Source organism: Sebastes fasciatus, chromosome 8 (assembly GCF_043250625.1).
Source record: "Sebastes fasciatus isolate fSebFas1 chromosome 8, fSebFas1.pri, whole genome shotgun sequence".
In the NCBI taxonomy this organism is placed as follows: Eukaryota; Metazoa; Chordata; class Actinopteri; order Perciformes; family Sebastidae; genus Sebastes; species Sebastes fasciatus.
In genome coordinates, this window is record NC_133802.1 from 30,183,258 (window position 1) to 30,204,957 (window position 21,700).

The 21,700-nt window shown below is 42.9% G+C and overlaps 1 protein-coding gene across 2 annotated transcripts; it reads right to left on the minus strand.

Annotated features, from left to right (window-relative positions):
* Nucleotides 1-65: 65 nt before the first annotated feature.
* Nucleotides 66-21,025, minus strand: ccdc120a (coiled-coil domain containing 120a). 2 transcript variants are annotated; one of them, XM_074644915.1, is made up of 11 exons: nt 20,609-21,025; nt 8,670-8,830; nt 8,225-8,336; nt 7,995-8,122; nt 7,266-7,379; nt 6,795-6,930; nt 6,558-6,611; nt 6,314-6,413; nt 5,303-6,087; nt 3,968-4,232; nt 66-3,884 (listed from the first exon to the last, which is right to left on the minus strand). In XM_074644915.1, exons 2-11 carry the CDS (start codon nt 8,715-8,717, stop codon nt 3,803-3,805), a joined length of 1,824 nt encoding a protein of 607 aa, XP_074501016.1. In that variant the 5' UTR covers nt 8,718-8,830; nt 20,609-21,025; the 3' UTR covers nt 66-3,802. The 2 variants fall into 2 exon arrangements, with proteins under 2 accessions (XP_074501016.1, XP_074501017.1); XM_074644916.1 differs by lacking the exon at nt 20,609-21,025 and adding an exon at nt 13,965-14,155.
* Nucleotides 21,026-21,700: the final 675 nt, after the last annotated feature.

Here is a 21,700-nt window from a genome sequence, read left to right on the forward strand (position 1 = left end):
AACCAATTTCTGATTCATACAAACAGTCAATATTAAAACAGATATAATACTGATTAAATCGCAGGCAGATGTTTGGGAACAGTGCAGAGAAAACTTTATTTAAAAACATCCTGTTTACAGTGTGTCACTCATTTTATTTACACGAAGCGTTTTTTTTTTACATCAAACAGCAGAAAGAGTGAAAAAAGTACAATTGACAAAAGAGTCCAAAAAAGATAGAAAATTATTTTTTACATAAAGTTTAGACTGTGTACACAGTGCACCTGAACGCATCATGGCAGAGACAGCTGTGATGTCACACTGACAAGAGTGTCCTCACAGCTGGACAACAGCTGGTCCTGGACCTGAAGGGGGGACACAGAACAACATCACCGGGTCCTCAGAACTAATACTGGTACAACAGAGTATTAGTACTACTACACAAGTACAGTAGTCTGTACTCTGAACAGATACTGCCAGGGTAGTAGCACAGAGGACGCTGAGGTCAGTTTGTATTCCTCACCAGCATGAAATACTTCACACTGCAACAGTGACATACATCAAATATAACTGAGTTACACGAAGAAATAGACTTTTTTTTAAATACTCATAATTTTGTACAGAGTTTGGTTGGTGGCTGGTGATGTTCCGCTGGGGATCGATGACCTCAGTATTTCTGTAATCTGAGTATTTACTCAGAACTAACACTGCGTTACGGCAGAGTACACACCACAGTCACTGAGTGCATTTACAGGTTCCTGTTCTGCTTTGGTGTGAGTTAGAAGAAGTGCATGATGGGACTCTTTCTGCTCCTCTGAAGCTGCGGTCACATGACAGCTGGTGCAGCCAATCAGACGTCACGGATGTTAGATGACATCATTCAGTCGAACCGTCATCAGCAGCAGCAGATGATAATCATTTATCAGTCACCTGCATTGATCAATTAATAGTCAATCAATCTGAGAGTGACAGCAGCAGCGTCCAATCCTGTGGAGGGGGCGGGGCTAATGTAATGGCTACTGTTTGGCTCAAAAGATGATTTAATTACCCGTCTATGGCCTGTAGGAGGAGCTGTGTCACACCAGGTAACTCCATCACACCTGGTAGATTCACCCTTCTCATGAATCAACTCGGGACTTTACATCTTTTAAATGTGCCGATTAACAGCTGAACTCTGGTTCAGGGTGAAAAGTTTCCTCATCACGTGTTTTAATGTGCCCGCTTCGTGTGACCGCGTCGTGTGACCGCGTCGTGTGACCGCAGCTTCACGTTGGAGGAAACTGGAGGTCAGACTAGTTTTTTGTGAAGCTGAATGATTTTTTTTAAAGAACTGAACTCAGAACAGACATCAGTCATCAGTCAGGAACTAACACAACACAGAGAAACATGTTATTGATTATTATTCAATATTCAATAATAAAACATGTTGACGGATCATTAAAGTCTTTGTGACACCATCAGACATCTTTTAAAAAGTTGCATTTCATTCATGTTGAGTTCATGGACATTTGTAGAAAAGAGTTTCACTGAAGCTCGTTACAAAAACAGGCTCAGTACAGTCGACATATAGAAACCAATCAATAAACCAATCAATCAATCAACACTGTGACATCATCGTCTGATTGTCGCTGCAAATGATTCTCATCCTGAAAAGTTAAAATAGTTCAATCGGAACACAACATGGACTCCCCCGTCCCCCTTATTGCTCTCAGACTGGATCTGGATTCTGACTCTAAGGCCCTGTTCACACCTGGCGTTAACATGCGTCCTGGGTGATCCGATCACTCAGACCACATTCACAGGTGGAGGACCGCCTACTCTACTGACTCATTCACACGCCAACAGCTTCTCGTTAAAGTGCGAAAAATCGAGGAAGCTGGGGGTGAAGCTTCTTGTGGTGTTGGAATGATCGTAAAAAATTAGTTCCCGATCGTATTTCATGGCTCACCTAGCTATCAACGAGTTGTTTAAACACTCTGAGCAGCAAAATACAACACGTCTTCTTCGTGGCGGCCATGTCGGTTCCACATTACGACTTAATGCTCATGAACACACCGAAGTCGGAAGAACGACTTCCCAACTCTGGAAATGGGACCGTCTGAGGAACCTGCTAATAGACAGCTAACCTGCTAATAGAGAGCTAACCTGCTAAGGTTAGGCACTGACCTTGAATGGTTAAGGTTGGGATAGGTCGTCAGGCAGTGAATCTCGCGACATGTTTTGCACGTTTTCGCAACTTGTGGGTTACCTTCTAGACAACGACGTGTTACTGGTGTTAGTGGTTCTTCACTGGGAAGGAGGAAGTCATAGATGTATGTGGAGCGACCCGTCTGTTCTGGTGTTCTTATTTAATTAGTGCAGAGACGTTGAGTCCAAACTGTTAGAATACCTGAAGAGTCTCACCTGCTGGTTTCTGTCTGGACTCACCTGAGGGATCAAACAGGTCACCTGATCTGATCAGTTTAAAACACTTTAAAAACGGCTGGTCTGTTGGACTGAGCTGGTGATGTCAGCTGGTGATTATCTGTCCTCAGAGAGAGAGTGCAACAGTTTCTTCATCATCATCATCATCGTCATAGTTCATAATAAACTCTGGTTTGGTCCTGATTGTCTGAGCAGAGTCACATTACAGATTAAAGAAGTCCTCGTAGAAAATTTAAAAAACCTGCAGTTCAGTTTTAAATGTTTCACATGGCAGCTGTGTTTTTTTTTTTACCCAGAATCCTGTGTGGGCTGAGCAGTAAACGCCTGGAACGCCACCCTGAGGTCAAACTGCAGCCTCCAACACGACGGTGACATAATCGTCCTCTGTGTGACATCATGGTGGGCGGGGTGTTTGTGCCTCTGAGGTCGACCGGCTGGTGGTCTATAGCAAACTGTTTTCACATTTAATAGCTAAGCTTGACTATTAGAGATCTCCACAATTACATTGTGACTAGTCAGAATTCTTATTCCAGATATCTATAACGTCTTGAATTAGAGTTTTGATGAGGCAAAATGATTTCAGATAACCCTAATGCAGGGGTCAGCAACCTTTACTATCAAAAGAGACATTTTAGGCCAAAAGAAATAAAAATAATAATCTCTCTGGAGCCACAAAACATTTGATCATTGTGATGAAGGTACCACAGCTTATAGTCTAGGTATATAGTATATAAGTCTAAGGCAGTGAGGGCCAAAGTGCAAATATACTACAGAGTATTAGGGCCAGGAGATTTCCAGAATAAAGTCATACTATTACGAGAAAAAAAAGTCAGAAGTTTACGAGAAAAAAAAGAAAAATAACACGTAAAATTACTACTTTATAATATTACGAATTTATTCTCATAATATTACGACTTTTTTCTCTTAAATTTATGACTTTATTTTCGTAATATTATGACTTTATTCTGGAAATCTCAGATTTTTTTTTCCCTCAATGTGGCCCTAATACGCCGTCGTACCGTCGTACTATAGACCTACAACAATGATAAATAAAAATGAAAATGTCAACAAAAAACAGTTATTCATTTCCATTTTTATAAATCCACAGGGAGCCACTGGAGAGGAGCTACAGAGCCGCATGTGGCTCCGGAGCCGCAGGTTGCTTAGAGACCCCTGCTCTAATGAATCTCATGTCTCGCTATTAAATGTTAAAACAGCTTGCCATAGCTGGTGAACCCTGAAGAGACCACGAGCTGCAGGTCCTGGTGAGCAGCAGGAGGTTCTCCTGGTTCTGCTGAAGAACCGGCAGGACCCACAGTCCAGAGAGGTGTTGATCCCAGGAAGCCAGCCCGGGATTGGTCCGCGTATCTGTCCGTTAGCGTCCTGATTGGTCGGTGAGTCAGACCAGCGTTCCAGGAGACGGCAGGTCTTCCTGTTTCTGAGGAGGGAAGGAGTCGTGGTAGAGAGAGCCGTCCATAGACCTGAGAGAGAGACAGAGAGCTGGTCAGGTACAGGTGTTCTAACACCAGTAGATCTGGACCGGTACAGGTGACCTGACTCCTACCTGCCGTGCAGCGGGTGTCCGTGGAACGTGGCTGAATGCGGCAGCGTCTTTTTGTGATGCGGCGGATTGTGACTTGTCTCCGTCTGATAGGTTGACTGCTGGATGCCGCCGTGAGTCCTCCGTCTGCCTTGCAGAGCTCGTCCCCCTCCGGCCTGACCTTTGACCCCTCCGTTCGCCTTAGTGTTGACCCCTGCGTTGACCTTTCCGTTGGCCTGGTTTTGGTTGGCGGAGCCTATCGTGTTCCTCAGGTACCAGTCCCTCAGACCTGTCGAAAGATTACAGATGATGTTAACCCTCTAAAACCCTCCCGCGATCCCGACTGACTTTACTGTCTTTCAGAGGCTCTAGTAGGTTCAGTTTTAGAGCTAGAGTTAAGATACAGTTATATCATCTGAAACTAGGAAACCTAAGAAATCTATTGGTACCAACCATGTCATACCACTTTGTCGGGAAAGAGGCTAAATAGCCTCATGAAACTTTACAAGCACAAACTAAAGACCTAGAGCATTCAGAGGAGGGATGGTTTTTCTTATTGACAATAAGAGGGTTTCTGAGCAGTTTCCACAACAGAAGTGTTCGCCATCCAATCGCTGAAAAATTTATTTTTTGCAGAAATCTCCAAATGTCAAAGGTTTTTGATACCAAATCCCAGCATGGCTTTTTCTACGGTGTTCCTCAAGGTCTTGGTGTCTTAATGTGGTATTTTGGAGGGATTATTGATCATTTTTATCAATTCTCGAGTGTTAAAAAATGGTTAAATTTAGCACCAAATCTGTGCAACAAATGGTATCAACCTAAACATTGCTGCAACAACTCTTAAGACATAAATAAGCATGGGGATGACCATCGTATACTTCTATCTAATGTTCTAACCCTTATACATTTTTACAATTAATTTTAAATAATGAACCTGGCACGTAGTTTTCATTTTCAAAACTGTATTTTACCTCCAACCTCCCATCAATAACCACATCTGTGTTTAATAATGTTTAGTTCTTGTCCCTGTCTTGTCTTTATGATCCATAAAGTTGTATTCTGCTCGACTCCCACCAGGTGGCGTCATATCCTTTAACAGCAGAAGCCTTCATGCAGACGGACTGTTTCTGCTGCAGTGACCCAGTTTTATCTCCACATCATTAAAGATTCATGAGATTTTATCTTCACAGATTCACATTTAAAAACAAGCTGAACTTCAGATTTAAATCTGTTCAGTGGCGGAGCATCAGGGGACGTGGCCCTGTGGCGCCTTAATGCACGGGCCCCCGAGTACCGGGGGGGCCTCAACAGACATGAGGTTAAAAAATATAGCTTGATGATGTAACAGGAAGTGCTTACCCTCCAGGGCGAGGGCCTTGTGGAGGCTCCTGGTGGCCTCCTCCAGCTGTGCGTCCTGGGCGGGGGGCAGCTGTGGCGGTCGGGGGGGCAGCAGGTTGGGGTGGGGGTCTGGCTGGATGGCAGGCAGAGGAGGATTGTGGGTATCAGTCTGGCCCTGTTGCACCGGGAGGAAGGGGCCACAGGATTTGGTGCGGGTCACTTTGACTCGGCGCTGGTCGCCCAGGTGACTGCGGTAGGTGGGCGGGGCTCCCAGGGGCTGCTGGGAGGAGTAGCCGTTGTAGAGCAGCGCTGTGATTGGCTGCCTGTTGTTGGGCTGGGACTGCTGTCGCTGCAGCTGCTGCTGTTTCCCCCACACGTAGTCCAGCAGGACCTCGCTGTACCCCCCTCCTCTCCCTCGCCCCGCCCCTCCCCCCTCTGTGACGCCGTTATTCGCCCTCGCCCTCGTCCGTCCGTCCGTCAGCGTCTCGGAGCTCCTGAATGCTCCGGCGGTGTTCGTTCCTCTGGAACCCGGCAGACCATTTAGCCACAATCCCCCCTGCTGCCCCCCGTCCTCCTCCAGGGGGGCGATGCGGTCCAGGAGGCCATCGGAGCTGTTACTGTGACGGGCTGCATTAACCCTGGCCCCGCCCTCCCCCGCTGGTCCTGGGTCAGACGGGCCTGAGGAGGAGGAGGAGTCCTGAGAACGAGGGGGTGGAGTGGGAGGATGGAGGGGGAGGGGGGGATGATGGGAGGGAGGAGGAGGGGGGAGGGGCTTGTGGGCCTTCAGAGTTTCTGGATGGTCCGTCCTGAAAGAGGAGAGAAGACTGACAATGAGGACAGCTGAGATAACTGTTAACTGGTAGCTGACAGGTAGTTAAGTGGTAACTAACAGGTAAATAAGTGGTAGCTAACAGGTTGGTCACATGACCAGAAGCTAAGCTGTTCTACTTATATTTCTTTTGCAGAGGAAGAACTCTTCTGTAGCTTTTATTTTGACGAACCACTTGAGGTGACAGGAAGAGGTCTGTGTACCTGTTGTGCAGTGAGTTCCTCCTGGTTTTATTCTGGTTGAAAACCTCCACTGGAGAACCAGCAGAGACCAGCGGGGGACGACTCTGAGACACACCATCATCTGACAGACGGACGGACAGACAGATGTAGAATTATGTTTTGAAGTGAAACTACCAAAATAAGAGCAGAGTAAAGTGTAGTTTATGTGTTCTATAAAGGTGTTTCCACTGTGGCCAGCAGAGGGAGCTTTAACTAAGTGTGTTACCGTTATCCAGTCCTGTTGATGATGTCGAGCTGCTCTCTGACCTCACTGTGTCGTCTGGAAACACACATACACACACGCAGTCAGATTCAGAATAAAGGCAGGAAGAAGAATCAGGTTTCCTCGTCGTCCTGAAACAATGGCCTCTCATCTACTGCCAGCTGAGTGTGTGTGTGAGTGTGTGAGTGTGTGCATGTGTATGTGTGTGTTTGTGTGTGTGTGTGTGTGTGTGCGCGTTACCTGTGTGGCAGCCTCTGTGTACAGTCCTCTTGCCGTGGTGTGTGTGCGTCTGTGTATTGTGTTCAGAGTCACTGTGTTTCCTCAGAGCTCCGCTAAATAAAGTTTTCTTCGGCTTTGAACGCTGGGAGTCTTCCTCCTGAAGACACACAGAAACACACACTCAGGTTTAGTTTTATATTAAGTAACATGAACATGACAGACCTAGGGCTGTCAATCGCTTAAAATATTTAATGATTGTCCATAGTTAATCGTGATTAATCACACAATTTTTATCTGTTCAAAATGTACCTTAAAGGGAGATTTGGGGAGTGCAAATGTATGTATATATTTATTATTGTAAATCAATTAACAAAACAAAACAATGACAAATTTTGTCCAGAAACCCACAGGTACTGCATTTAGCATAAAAAATTTGCCAAATCATGGCAAACTCAAGCCCAACAGGCAACAACAGCAGGTCACATGTCTCACCTCTGCTCGACACTTCCTGTTTCCTTGGCGAGACGTCCCACCTCTCCGTCGGACGCAGGGGGGTTTCTCCCCCGCCTCCAAGGGGAAGTCACTGGGAACAGCACCGGTCAGCTCCTGACCAATGACAACACAGGAAAACACACTTTATAGTACATCATATTAAAGCAACGTTCAATAAGTTCATAAAAACTCAACGGGAACGAGACTGTGACCCAGGACGGGTCCACGAGAATGCTTAGCTCTCCGAGGTCTGGTGGTCATGGTCCGGTGGTCACGGTCTGGCGATTTCGGTCAGGTGGTCACGGTCTGGTGATTTCGGTCAGCTGGTCACGGTCTAGTGGTCTCTGTCAGGTGGTCATGATCCGGCGGTTACGTTCCACTGGCTACGTTCCACTGGTCACAGTCCGGTGATCACGGTACAGTGGTCACGCGCAGGTGGTCATGGTCTAGCGATCACGGTCTGGTGGTCACAGTCCGGCGGTCACGGTCCGGTGGTCACGGCCCGGCGGTTACGGTCTGGTGCACGCAGCAGATCACACGGTATGTAGACTGATGCACGTAATGTGGAACCAAATGTCACAAGTGTGATTTCTGCCTGGAAATATTTAGCCGGTAACACGTACCGAGGTTATCACAACAAGCCGATTGGCGCGCGAGTCACGGTGACGGGCGCAAATGAAATAGGACCATCCCTGTAGGAGTGAGGGGTCCAATTATGACATCACTCACCGCCTCCTGCAGACAGATGCGTCTCAGCTCAGCCAATCGTGTGCCCAGCAGCGCCTGTAGGCCCCGCCTCCTCTCCTGCAGCTCTGCCATTCGCTCCCTCTGCTTCCTGTCTGGACAGGTGAAAGGGTCTGCAGACACACACACATTGTAACACACAAACACACATTGTAACACACTGTGTCCTCATTAAGACACATCATCACGTTATTGTTGTTGTTGTTTGTTCTCACCAGGTGAGATGAGTTGACCTTTGACCTCCATGGCTTGTGTTTCCCATGTGACCCCGCCTCCTCCCTCCTCACTGCTCGACTCCTCCTCGCCGCCCCACACACACTCACTCACCTGCGGAACACATTCAATTCAACCTTTATTGTCCCCCCGATCACAGACAAACACACAACAACAACAGCATGTAAAAGATAATGTACAGCTAGCCGGTCATTGTTGTGAAATAAATGCTGACAGGGCGCTGCTGGACCCCTCTGAACCACGTCGGTGTTTTCTCCTGTAGGTGAATGCAATGCGTCTCAGTGGTGTCAGGTTTTATTCAGGAACTCTGCTTTATAGATCTTCACACCTGTCTCAGGTCACCTGTCACCTGTCTACAGGTGTCTGTCAGCAGTTTGGAGGAAACATCACATGAACTCAGACAGTCAGTCAGTCAATCAATGTCACCTTGTAAGTGGGTTCATAAGAGCTCCAGTAGTTCACTCCTGTGGCCATCCAACAGCCTGAACACCAGCCACAGGACGGCTTCGCTGGTTAGCTGTTAGCTGTTAGCTGCAGGTCCCAGGCCGGCCCGTGGAGGGAGTTAAACCGACTTCAGAACCTCTGACCTGATAAGAACAACAACAAAAGAAGATGAGGAGGACAGAGTGAGGACCAATCAGAAGTCAGGAACACCAAAACAACAGTGATGAGGGCACGGTCAAAATGAACACTGGCGAATAATCGCCTCTGGTTCACTTCCATTCTATGTGAGCGGAGTTAGAGCTACAATCAGGCCCAAAGAATCCGGACCAACCCGACAGGAACCTGCGAGTTTCTGTCCAAGCCCAACCTGAGCCCGATTTAAAACACAAATGTATATATCAATGGATGGATGGACATACTTGCCAACCTTGAGACCTTAAAGAAAGGGAGGATTTCAAAACCCAAAAATTAGAGTTTCAGAGACTTTGTTTCCTGCATTCTGGTGACTTTAAAGGGACTATTTGTAACTTTGTACGCGCATAAATGTAGCGGGTCGTCACACATGCGCGTTCGCGTGTAGCCGCTGTACCCTCCTCCTCTGCCTGCTCTCCTTCACTCAGACAGCTCGGCTCGCTCCACCTCTAGACGTGAACGCGCGCTCACTCCACACTGCAGAAGAGTTAGTTTAGCTCTGAGAATATCTAGTGAATGCACAGGGGACGTTTGTGCAGAAATAACTGCTGCAGCTCCTCCAGACCAACAGAGGTTTCCCGTGTCTTGTGAAGTGACGGAGCTCTACAGAGATTTACGTTGTCTTCTCGTTACCGACCGGGTGCCGGTGTCTCTCTGCTCTCTCCGGCTGCAGGCGGAGAGAGCAGGGAGACATGCTGGAGAGCCCCGCTGCTTCAGCCTGCACTTAGGCAGGAAAAGCCAACACTAGGATCAGATCTAAATCATGTTCATGGAGAGACCTTCATCTGGTCAGCTAACATTACTGCCAAGCAGCTGAAATATAGAGTGATATTGTGGTTTTAGCTGACTTGTGTCGCCTCACTGTTTTGAGTGATGCTCGTTCAGGTATATTTAGAGCGAGCAAGCGCGAGCCCGACGCTGACTTTTGTTGACTTAACGGCCACAGGTGTCGCTGTTAAGAAGCATTTCTGAAAGTTACAAATAGTCCCTTTAAAAGAGTGAAAATAACAAAATAATAGGAACACTGCAGGACGGTTGATGGTGATGAAGGATCAACAGTGAGGCTCACTGATGTGTTTTAATGATGAGGAGATATCAGGATACTGGTTATACTGGTCATAGTGGTTAGTAGATACATTCCCTGCTGGTTTGAGTCTGTATCTTCTAACAGTGAGAGATCAGACTGAGATTCACTGTTTTAGAGGAAAAATTTAGAAAGAACGACGAGTACTGACACGACTGAGACACAAACACACACACACACACACACACACAGGTCTGTAGACTAAACACAGTGTTATCTGGAGGTTATCTATTGTGAGCGTCTCTCAGGTGAAGAAGACGCTCAGCTCTCTGACAGTAAACACAACGTCCAGGTGAGATCCTGCAGCGAGATCAGCTGTTGTATCTTCACTGAAATGATGAAATAATAAATTAACTGCATTTATGTTTTTACAAAAATAAACAGCATTCAAATAAATTTTAAAATGAACAAGATCCTGACAGTTCCCTGTAGCTCCTGACCTCTGACCTCTCTGAACCCTTTCACCTAAAGAACAAGATGTCCTCTGACTGCAGGACAACACGCCGAGCGTCCCTGAGAACAGGAAGTGGAGCCCAACACCAAACAGGAAGAAGGAAATGAGCGATAAAAAAAGGAAACCAGTGAGAGAAAGAGAGAGAGAGAGAGAGCGAGCAGACTGGTTCACAGTCTATATGAACTACGGGCATTTTTAAGTCCCAGCAATGAAATTTTGGATTTATGTTAAATATATACACAGTGTTATTACCAATCTTGACTTCAAAATAATTACTAAATAATGTGATTTAATAAAAAGTATTAAATCATTATCATTTTTATCCAAACACCACTTTTCTTCATGTCCCTCAGCTGTGGTCTCAATGTTGAGATATGTAAAATGAGCTATTTCAATTATAATATGACATTATTTCAAATGGAATTGTTTCAAATACATATTACTTTATTATATCATACTAATTATTCATTTGTTTACAAATCATTTATAGGATTTTTTCATCTAAATGCGCCTGTCCCACACTTCTGAGTCTTTACCGCGACACTGAACAAATACCGTAGTAAAAGTTTTACTCAAAACCAAACAAATCTGGTTTCCATGGAAACAGATGTTAGCAGGTGAGCACATGGATGACAGGTTGGGCCGCCCACAAAGGTGACTCTCTAGATCAAGATAAACAAGGTGAAGATCACCTTTTCTTCTTCTTCTTCTTCTTACCATACAGCTCAGTAACATTTAATAAATAACTTAATATCACTGTTGAATTCATGTATATTAGATGCTAACGTAGCAGAACTTGCTAGCTGCCATTTATCTGCAATATTAGCAAAAGTGTAATTTCAGCAACATGTCCTTTAGACATTAGAATTACATTATCTGCCATAGAACACAACATATTTTCTATTTTTTGCATATGATCTATGGTTGACGTCTACATTTTTCAGGGTGTTGAGAAAATCATGAAATCCCCTATTTTTAAAAAAAAAAAAATTTATAGCAATATTTACAATGATGCACAAAGTTTGACGAAAATTAATTTAAATGTCTTAAAAATATTATAGAAATTAAAAAAGCAAAATGTATAAAATTGTGGTGAGGACATTTAGTAAGAACAAGTGATGAAAACCATAAAAAATAAATAATTAAAATCTTAACCACTATATGTAATAAAATTCACAGAGGTTGATTATTTTTAATTTGGGAGAGTCAAAAAGTGACCGGAGCTGCAGAAACACCCTCATTTATACATGTGTATATATATATATATATATATATATATATATATATATATACACACAAAGACACCAAATGGTCGTCTCCCGTTTGTTATTTCTGCCCCCCCCCCCCCTAAATTCCTCCTGGCTCGTGTTCAGACCTGCAGACTTTCTGTCCTGTTTCACTCTCCAGACCTTCAGCAGTTCAACGCTCAGCAGCAGAAACATCTGGGCAGTAAAAACCCAAATCTGCAAACACTGAATCCTACAGGTCACACGATCATGATGATGTCATCATGTAAACATGATGTAAACATGATGTAAATAAACGGATGAGTTCATCAGAAATTGAACATTAAAACATGAGACGTTTAACATCAAACAGATTTATATACACACACACACAGTAACACACACACGCACGCACGCACACACACTCTCAGTGGGTGATGAAAGGGTGCAGCTGCAGACAAAGAGATGCAAATACAGGATTTAAATATTCAACAGAGTTACTGTGTGTGTGTGTGTGTGTGTGTGTGTGTGTGTGTGTGTGTGTGTGTGTGTGTAGTCTCTCTGCCCTCAAACCAAAACATGGAGCAGATCACCAGTCTACACACACACACCCGACAAACACACACACACACACACAGTAACAGTGTGTTCTGGTCTCAGTGACCTCAAGTCTGTGAGCCAATCAGAAGAGAGCAGAGTCTCCAGGTGTGATGTCATTTTCTATAGTCTTTTTCTTTTCTTTATTTTATCACAGAGTAGTCCTGGACTCAGACCCCAGAGGTCCGGGTGTAGTCCTGGACTCAGACCCCAGAGGTCCGGGTGTAGTCCTGGACTCAGACCCCAGAGGTCCGGGTGTAGTCCTGGACTCAGACCCCAGAGGTCCGGGACTCAGACCCCAGAGGTCCCGGTGTAGTCCTGGACTGAAACCCCAGAGGTCCCAGATTCAGACCCCAGAGGTTCGGGTGTAGTCCCAGACTCAGAACCCAGAGGTCCGGTTGTAGTCCCGGACTCATACACCAGAGGTCCCGGACTCAGACCCCAGATGTCCCGGACTCAGACCCCAGAGGTCCGGGTGTAGTCCCGGACTCAGACCCCAGAGATCCGGGTGTAGTCCCAGACTCATACACCAGAGTTTCCGGACTCATACACCAGAGGTCCCGGACTCAGACCCCAGATGTCCCGGACTCAGACCCCAGAGGTCCGGGTGTAGTCCCGGACTCAGACCCCAGAGATCCGGGTGTAGTCCTAGACTCATACACCAGAGTTTCCGGACTCATACACCAGAGGTCCCGGACTCAGACCCCGGAGGTCCGGGTGTAGTCCTAGACTCATACACCAGAGTTTCCGGACTCATACACCAGAGGTCCCGGACTCAGACCCCAGAGATCCGGGTGTAGTCCAGGACTCAGACCCCGGAGGTCCGGGTGTAGTCCTAGACTCATACACCAGAGTTTCCGGACTCATACACCAGAGGTCCCGGACTCAGACCCCAGAGATCCGGGTGTAGTCCAGGACTCAGACCCCGGAGGTCCGGGTGTAGTCCTAGACTCATACACCAGAGGTCCCGGACTCAGACTCCAGAGGTCCAGGTGTAGTCCTGGACTCAGACCCCAGAGGTCCGGGTGTAGTCCTGGACTCAGACCTGAACTTTAACATCCACATTAAGACAAAATCAGCCGACTGTCATCTGAAATAAAGACTTCTGTCTCAGCAGGATTTAGAAAACCGTGTCCAGGTGTTTATCTTCATGGGTCTCAGACCGAGTACTCATTAGGACCAGGACAGACCACATCAGTCCAGTTCTCCACAGGCCACAGTAAACACTACTAAGAGTTAATAAAGAACTGAATGATCTGCTGCTCCGTTATGAAGAGATCTGGTTAAGGTCTGCTTGACGAGATTATAAGACTTTAAAGCGTGTTGGACACAAACACTGAGATACGATCATGATTCTCCATCATAACATCTACAGACATTAAGACATGAGGGGGGGGGGCTCTCAGCTCACATGTGTCTCTGTTATTCTGTCCACCCCTGACACACACACACAACAACAACAGTAGAATAATAAAAGAGGAAGTTATTAAAACTAAGTGATTCTTTCTGATTAAACCATTAATCTGAAGTTTTTGATCATAAATGATTGATTATTAATTAATTAATTAACTGACTTCATTAACTTCAACTGAAATTAATCAATGAGCTGTAATTAAGACCTGAAGTCAATGCGAGCCTGATGATATTGATTATAATGAGAGCAGACACAGTTCATAATAACCCAGTTAAATACCTTCAGAGTGAACCATCACACATCTACTGACCTTAGGGGGGAGATCCGGAATAAAGACGGGATGAATCCGGATTAAAGGCGGGACATTACCGGGTTCAGTCATTAACGGAAGTTAGAACAGATTAAACTTCTTCTCCTCTTCAGTTAAACTCGGTTTTATCTCCTCTGAGCGTCTCTCAGCTCTCTGCTCTCACACTGATTCACCTCCGAGTCTACAGTCAAGTTACCTGCGCTCACACACGTCACTTCCGCTCCATTGTTTCAAATTAAAAGTGCAGCACTGATCTCACAGGAAATTCACATTGATTTTCATGGTCACATGAAAACAGAAGTTTGTAATTATATATATATATATATATATATATATATATATATATATATTATTAGTAGTAAATATTATTATAAATAATGTTTTTGATAAAACTTCAAAATTGCACACAGTATATATATCAACGTATATTTTTTCTCACAGATTATGGTCACAGTTTTAACCTTGTATACTCAAACAAAACAAATACACACACACACACATATATATATATATATATATATACATATATATATATATATATATAAATATATATATATATATATATATATATATGCCTGCCTGCCTGTCTGTCTGTCTGACCAGACTATCATGTTTTTTTGTTTCAACGAAGTGCTGGAGCAGGATGGTTGTGAATAGGGAAATAGAATAGGATGATGACTGAATAGTACACTGATCTTTTTAATTGATTGTATGTATATGTGTTTTTGTATGCGTATATACTGCATGTGCATATATGTGTATGTATGTATACAGTATATATATGTATATATAAATTGATTTGATTTTATTCTTTTTAATTTTACTTTTTTGACTTGTGTATATTCTTTTTATTTATTAATCTATTTTTTGTATATAATATGTCTTTCCTGTATCTATACTGGCTTATTTTATATTAATATTAGTTTTTTTAAGTTTCTTTGTACCATAAAGTTATTTTTGGGGACGTTTGTGAATGTTTGTTCTGTTCTTTCAAAATAAACAAAAAAACAATAAATATAATATTGAAAAAAAACAAAACCTAACGAAGTACTTTTGTTGTGTATTTGTTTTGTTTTGTTTCAGTTTACAACGTTAACCACGTGTTTAAAACTGCAACCATAGTCAGTGAGAAATAACATTTCCTACAAAACATATTGTGGTGATGCAGTTTAGTTGTATGGGAACGTAACTGTGTTGGAGACTGTTAGTGCCTTCAAATGGGATGGTGTTGCGTAATAAGTTAATATATTGTCATTTTAGTCGTTTATTGTTTTTCTTGGTAATTTTATGATATGTCTGAGGTAAATGTTGATATTCCCAACGCCCTCATCTTTTTCCTCTGTCATTATGCATTTACTGCATTATGTTACCCACTTGCTAGCTTGCTAAATTGTTAGCTTCTGTGGCTTCTAGACGCCGACAGTAACGTTAATATTGCCGTTGCTTAGCAGCGGTGCCAGAATATCATGTACACGACTTCCCATGTTGTAAACAGCTCATGAGTTCCATTTGAAGGCACCATGTGTTGGCTGGCAGACCTTTATTTTGGTAACATGAGGATACACTTGTATCTTTGTGTCATTGAAATGTTAATGTAAACTCTCTGTATTCACTTTCGTTGTCTTGTTGATGTGAAGTTTGACCCCCCACAGTAAAACAAAAGAACCCCCACCCCACCATACACACACACACACACACACACACACACACACACACACACACACACACACACACACACAGGTCATTCACATTCAAACATCTATCTGTTTCCACGTTTAGCAGCTCAGCAGGACAGAAGCAAGATACTCTGGGAAAGAAATCCTGCAGAGATCAGTGAGGTTGTGATAGGACTGATCACAGGACAGCTGTTATTACACATGTTTCATTAATCACTCAGTGATGTCTCACTGATTAAACATAGTAAACATCACGTTTATTGCATTAATATTAAAGCTTCATAAAGTAATCAATTAAAACATAAGTTGATAAACTCCATGAGGTCTGATCTGAAGCTTGTTTTTCTTTCCTGAACTGTGATTGGCTCTCTGGGCGCTCTGTCTTTACATGGTGTGTCAATAAACCTAAATGAGGATTGACGGATTAGAGGAGGATTTAAATTGTGTATGTGTGTGTGTGGGGGGGGGATATTAAATCTGATCCAATTTAGATTTTCATCTTTCGACTCGTCTGCTCTCAAACTCTGAGTGTCCTCATCACCAATGGATTCCTTGTGTCTTCTAGTTTCATATGATGCCAGTATCTTCACTCTAACTTTAAAACTGAGCCCACTTCAACCTAAAAATTGCAAGTTGCGTTGATGCGTTAAAAAAATGAGTGCCGTTAAAACGAACTTGCATTAATGCATTATCATTATCACGTTAACTTTGACAGCCCTAATAAATATATACATACATTTGCCTAAAGCAGCATATTTGTCCACTTTCATGTTGATAAGAGAATTAAATACTTGACAAATCTCCCTTTAAGGTACATTTTGAACAGAAAAAAAGTGTGCTATTAATTTCCTATTAATTGTCATTAACTATATGGACAATCATGCAACGTTACAGAGTTAAAGCAGTCTATAGCCACATGATTTTATTCAACTGCCAGTCTGCTGCCACCACCTACGTATCATCATCTCCGTTCAGCCCACTGATGTGTCGTAACGCTGGTACCTGCCGCATGCGTCATATACGGTCACATATGGTCATATACGGTCATATACGGTCATACTGTATACGGCCATAAGCGGTCATAAACCATAATATACGGTCATACGTATACGGTCATGTATCGTCATATACGGTCATATACCATCATATACAACATATATGGTTATACACGTCATATACGGCCATATACGGTCATATACAGTCATATGCCGTCATATGCCGTCATATAAGGTCATATACGGTCATATATTGTTATATACGGTCATATACCATCACATACCGTCATATACCGTCATATACCGCCATCTACGGTCACATACCGCCACATACCGTCATATAAGGTCATATATCGTCATATTCGGTCATATACCATCATATAAGGTAATTTACCGTCAAATACCATAAAATACGGTCATATGCAGTCATATGCCGTCATATAAGGTCATATACGGTCATATATTGTTATATACGTCATATACCATCACATACCGTCACATACCGTCATATACAGTCATATACCGTCATTTACCGTCAAATACCGTCAAATACCGTCATATACAGTCATATACGCTCTAGGGATGTTAATAATTAACCGTTAAACCGACAGAATTTTAACCAATTAATGCTATCGGTTAAACGGTTAAAAGAAATATTAACAAATAGTTCAAAAGCTGCGCACTACTCAGAGGAGCGGCTGGTAACTTAAAGGAGAATAGCTGGTCCACCATAACAGCCCACCTTAACAGAGTCTGAGGCGGCGTTGCCTGGTAGAGGAAGTTGGCTCAGGTCTTGAGGAGTTGTAGCATTTATTCACCGACAAATAAACTGTACGCACACTTCTACAGCTACGTTCACGGCTATAGCGCCACCGACAACCCCACATGGCTGCTACAGTAACGCCCCCGGACGGGTGAACTGGGGACGCAGTCGTCTGCTGTGCTCAGACACTGCAGCTGGCGCACCGCTGCATGCAACGCACTAATCTTGTCAGTTAACAGTTAATAAGGTTAACGAGGGTCGGTTAACGGTTTAAAAAAAGTTGAAAATTAGCATCCCTAATAAGGTAATATAAGGTCATATACAGTCATATTCCTCCTCTTCCTCCTCTACCTCCTCTACCTCCTCTTCCTCCTCTCCCTCCTCTTCCTCTTCTACCTCCTCTATCTCCTCTTCCTACCTCCTCTACCTCCTCTACCTCCTCTATCTCCTCTTCCTTCCTCCTCTTCCTCCTCTACCTCCTCTATCTCCTCTTCCTTCCTCCTCTTCCTCCATCTCCTCTTCCTACCTCCTCTCCCTCCTCTATCTCCTCTTCCTTCCTCCTCTCCCTCCATCTCCTCTTCCTACCTCCTCTCCCTCCTCTACCTCCTCTATCTCCTCTTCCTACCTCCTCTTCCTCCTCATTTGTGTGACAACAATTAAACTGAAGCATGGAAACGTCCTCACAGAGGTAGAAACACACACACAGGTAACATGAAGAATTGATGACTGACACACTGATACATACAGACTACACTTGAGTGTGTGTGTGTGTGTGTGTGTGTCTGAGTGTGTGAGTGTGTGTGCGTGTGTGTGTGTGTGTGTGTGTGTGTGTGGAGGATAAATGTAGGTCAGGCAGCAGACTCTCAGCATGGCAACAATGTAGAAAATCCCAACTCTGAATACTCGCATCTGATTGGCTGAGAGCTCCAGCAGACAGCCAATAACCTTTCAACCCTCAGGGCACTCTCTCTGTGTGTGTGTGTGTGTGTGTGTGTGTGTGCGTTCGTTCGTGCGTGCGTGCGTGTGTGTGTGTGTGTGTGTGTGGTACAGTAGACTCTCACAGAATGAAACATGGCACAGCGACTAGATGACATCACAGTGGCATCACAGTGACATCACAGATACAGCAGCTGAGTGGGCGGAGTCACAGACTCACAGACTGATTGGATCATCAGAACCTCTACAGGAGTCAAACTACGAGTCCCAGAGTGCATTGCTGTAAGAGCCGTCCAATCAGAGAGCTTCAGAGAGTCTGTTGCCGGGCAGCTGATTGAAAAATTCACCGCTGAATATGATGTAACTGTGATGTCACTGCTCTGGATGGAAGTGTCTCCATAGCAACAGCCGCTGAGGCTCATGGGTACTGCAGTGTTTAGAGCAGTCCCACAGACCAAACTGAGAGACGGTAAATATATATATATATATATATATATACTAATGTTGCTGATAATACTAATGTACTTTTACTTTGGATACTTTAAGTACATGTTGCTGATTTACTTTTACTTTGGATACTTTAAGTACATGTTGCTGATAATACTAATGTACTTTTACTATGGATACTTTAAGTACATGTTGCTGTTAATACTAATGTACTTTTACTATGGATACTTTAAGTACATGTTGCTGATTTACTTTTACTTTGGATACTTTAAGTACATGTTGCTGATAATACTAATGTACTTTTACTATGGATACTTTAAGTACATGTTGCTGTTAATACTAGTGTACTTTTACTGTGGATACTTTCAGTACATGTTATTGATAATACTAGTGTACTTTTACTATGGATACTTTAAGTACATGTTACTGATAATACTAGTGTACTTTTACTATGGATACTTTAAGTACATGTTATTGATAATACTAGTGTACTTTTACTATGGATACTTTAAGTACATGTTACTGATAATACTAATGTACTTTTACTATGGATACTTTAAGTACATGTTGCTGTTAATACTAATGTACTTTTACTTTGGATACTTTAAGTACATGTTACTGATAATACTAATGTACTTTTAGTTTGGATATTTTAAGTACATGTTACTGATAATACTAATGTACTTTTACTTTGGATACTTTAGGTACATGTTGCTGGTTTACTTTTACTTTGGATACTTTAAGTACATGTTGCTGATAATACTAATGTACTTTTACTTTGGATACTTTAAGTACATGTTGCTGATAATACTAATGTACTTTTACTTTGGATACTTTAAGTACATGTTGCTGATAGTAATTAAGTACTTTTACTTTGGATACTTTCAGTACATATTACTGATTATACTAATGTACTTTTACTTGTTGCCAGCTATAGACATACGTTTTGGGAAAAGTGTCAACAAGTCTATTATAGCCTTTTTCCTAACAAGTGCCTTTAATTGTATTTAGTGTGACTATTCCTATGTCTGTAACCTGCTAAGTCTATTCATCTATAGGCAAAAAATAATGTTTATTAAAATGTATGTAAGAAATACAACCTAAATAGTGCATTAAAACAAATCAGTAAGATAATGTAAAAGAAAGGTGAAAAAACAGCTATATCTTTAAACAGTAAATTAACTGTAAAATACTGTGAAATGAATAAAAAAAAAACAGCTCAAACTGTATTTTCATTTACAGTACAAAGCTGTAAATTTCAGCGACAGTATAATAATGTTAATTTTACAGTAACATAAAGACAACCCTGCTGCCAGTTCTTTCCTGTTATTTTACTGGGAAATTCTTAACAGTGCACACGTGGCTGCTGGGTGGGGACATCCCATAATAACAACAACGCCGACAAACAGAAACAACATTTTTCCATCAACATAACAAATTAAATTCAGTGCCATCATAGATAAATGAAGTTGTCTTGAGGTGTTTGATCAACCAGATCACCAGATCACCTGTATCTCTGCTGCTGCTTCCTGCCGCCCTACAGCGCGTTTTACCGCAGAGGAGCGGCACAACAACAACAACACACCACCTCAAACAAACCAGATATTAATATTAAATAATGAGTCCTCTGTTTATTAACTGTGAGCCGAATTAAAGAGAAGTCCATGAGCAAGTCGAGGACACTACTCATGCTTGTTCTCATTGCTGTGAACTGTTGCTACAAGTGATGCAACCTTAAAATGACTAACTTTTGAATGGAGTCTGGTGTGCGGTTCTCTCCATGTGACAGAAGGTGTGAAGGTGTGAAGGTGAGATGATCTCCTATACCTGGATCACCTGCAGGTTTCCCTCCAGCGGGGATCGATCCTGCAGCTCCTCGGTCACATGATCCAGGAACCGGTCCAGAGTCCAGAACCCGTCCTCCTCCTGGTCAGCTGATTGTCTCACATCAGGTGTGATCGATTGATTGATTGATTGATTGATTGATTGGTGACGCTGATTTGTCGCCCCTTCGTTTAGCCGATCAGCGCGCCTGCAGACGCTGATCGATCATCGCGGATCGATGATGTGATCGGATGCTCTTCATCCAGCAGCGTCTCTGTGTTTCAGTCTGAATGAAGCTCGACTCCATCAGCACCACGAGGCGCGCTCACGACGCCGCGGGCACGCGCAACATCATGCGTGCACACACAGACTCCAATCATGAATAGATGATGGCTTCATGCTGATCGATCGAACACATCGATAATAACTTTTAGTCTGTTTCTTATTATAAATGATATTTTCAGTGGATTAGGTTCTCTTCTTCATGGGTCTCTATTGAAGTTTATTTTATTTCTCATTTGTTGCCTGAATCACTTCATTTTAAAGGTCCCATATTATAAAAAAGTGAGATTTTCATGTTTTTTTTTACTATAAAGCAGGCTTAAGTCCTTTATAAATACTGTCAAAGAATCAAAACACTCAATCCACAGGGAAATACACACAGCCCGTCTTCAGAAACTCTGCATTTGAAACAAGCTGTCAGGATTTCTGTCCATTTGTGATGTCACAAATATACAATATTTAGACCCATGACTCAATTTTAAATGTAAACATTCTAAATGTGTCCCAGTTTATTCCTGTTGTTGTCTGTCATGTGAATGTCATCAGCTGACAGGAAGTAAACAACCCAAGCTGTTGCCTAGCAATGCAAATCTGTTGCAATTCCGTCAAATTGCGCTAAAACGGAGCGTTTCAGACAGAGGGGTAAATACAGGCATATTCAAGCTGACAGTATGAGGAAAATAATTTTTTTTTTTAACATTACAGCATGTAAACATGTTCTAGTAGAAACACAAAATACAAGTATGAACCTGAAAATGAGCACGATATGGGACCTTTAAGATTTACTGTCTTCATAAAGAACATGGTACTTAT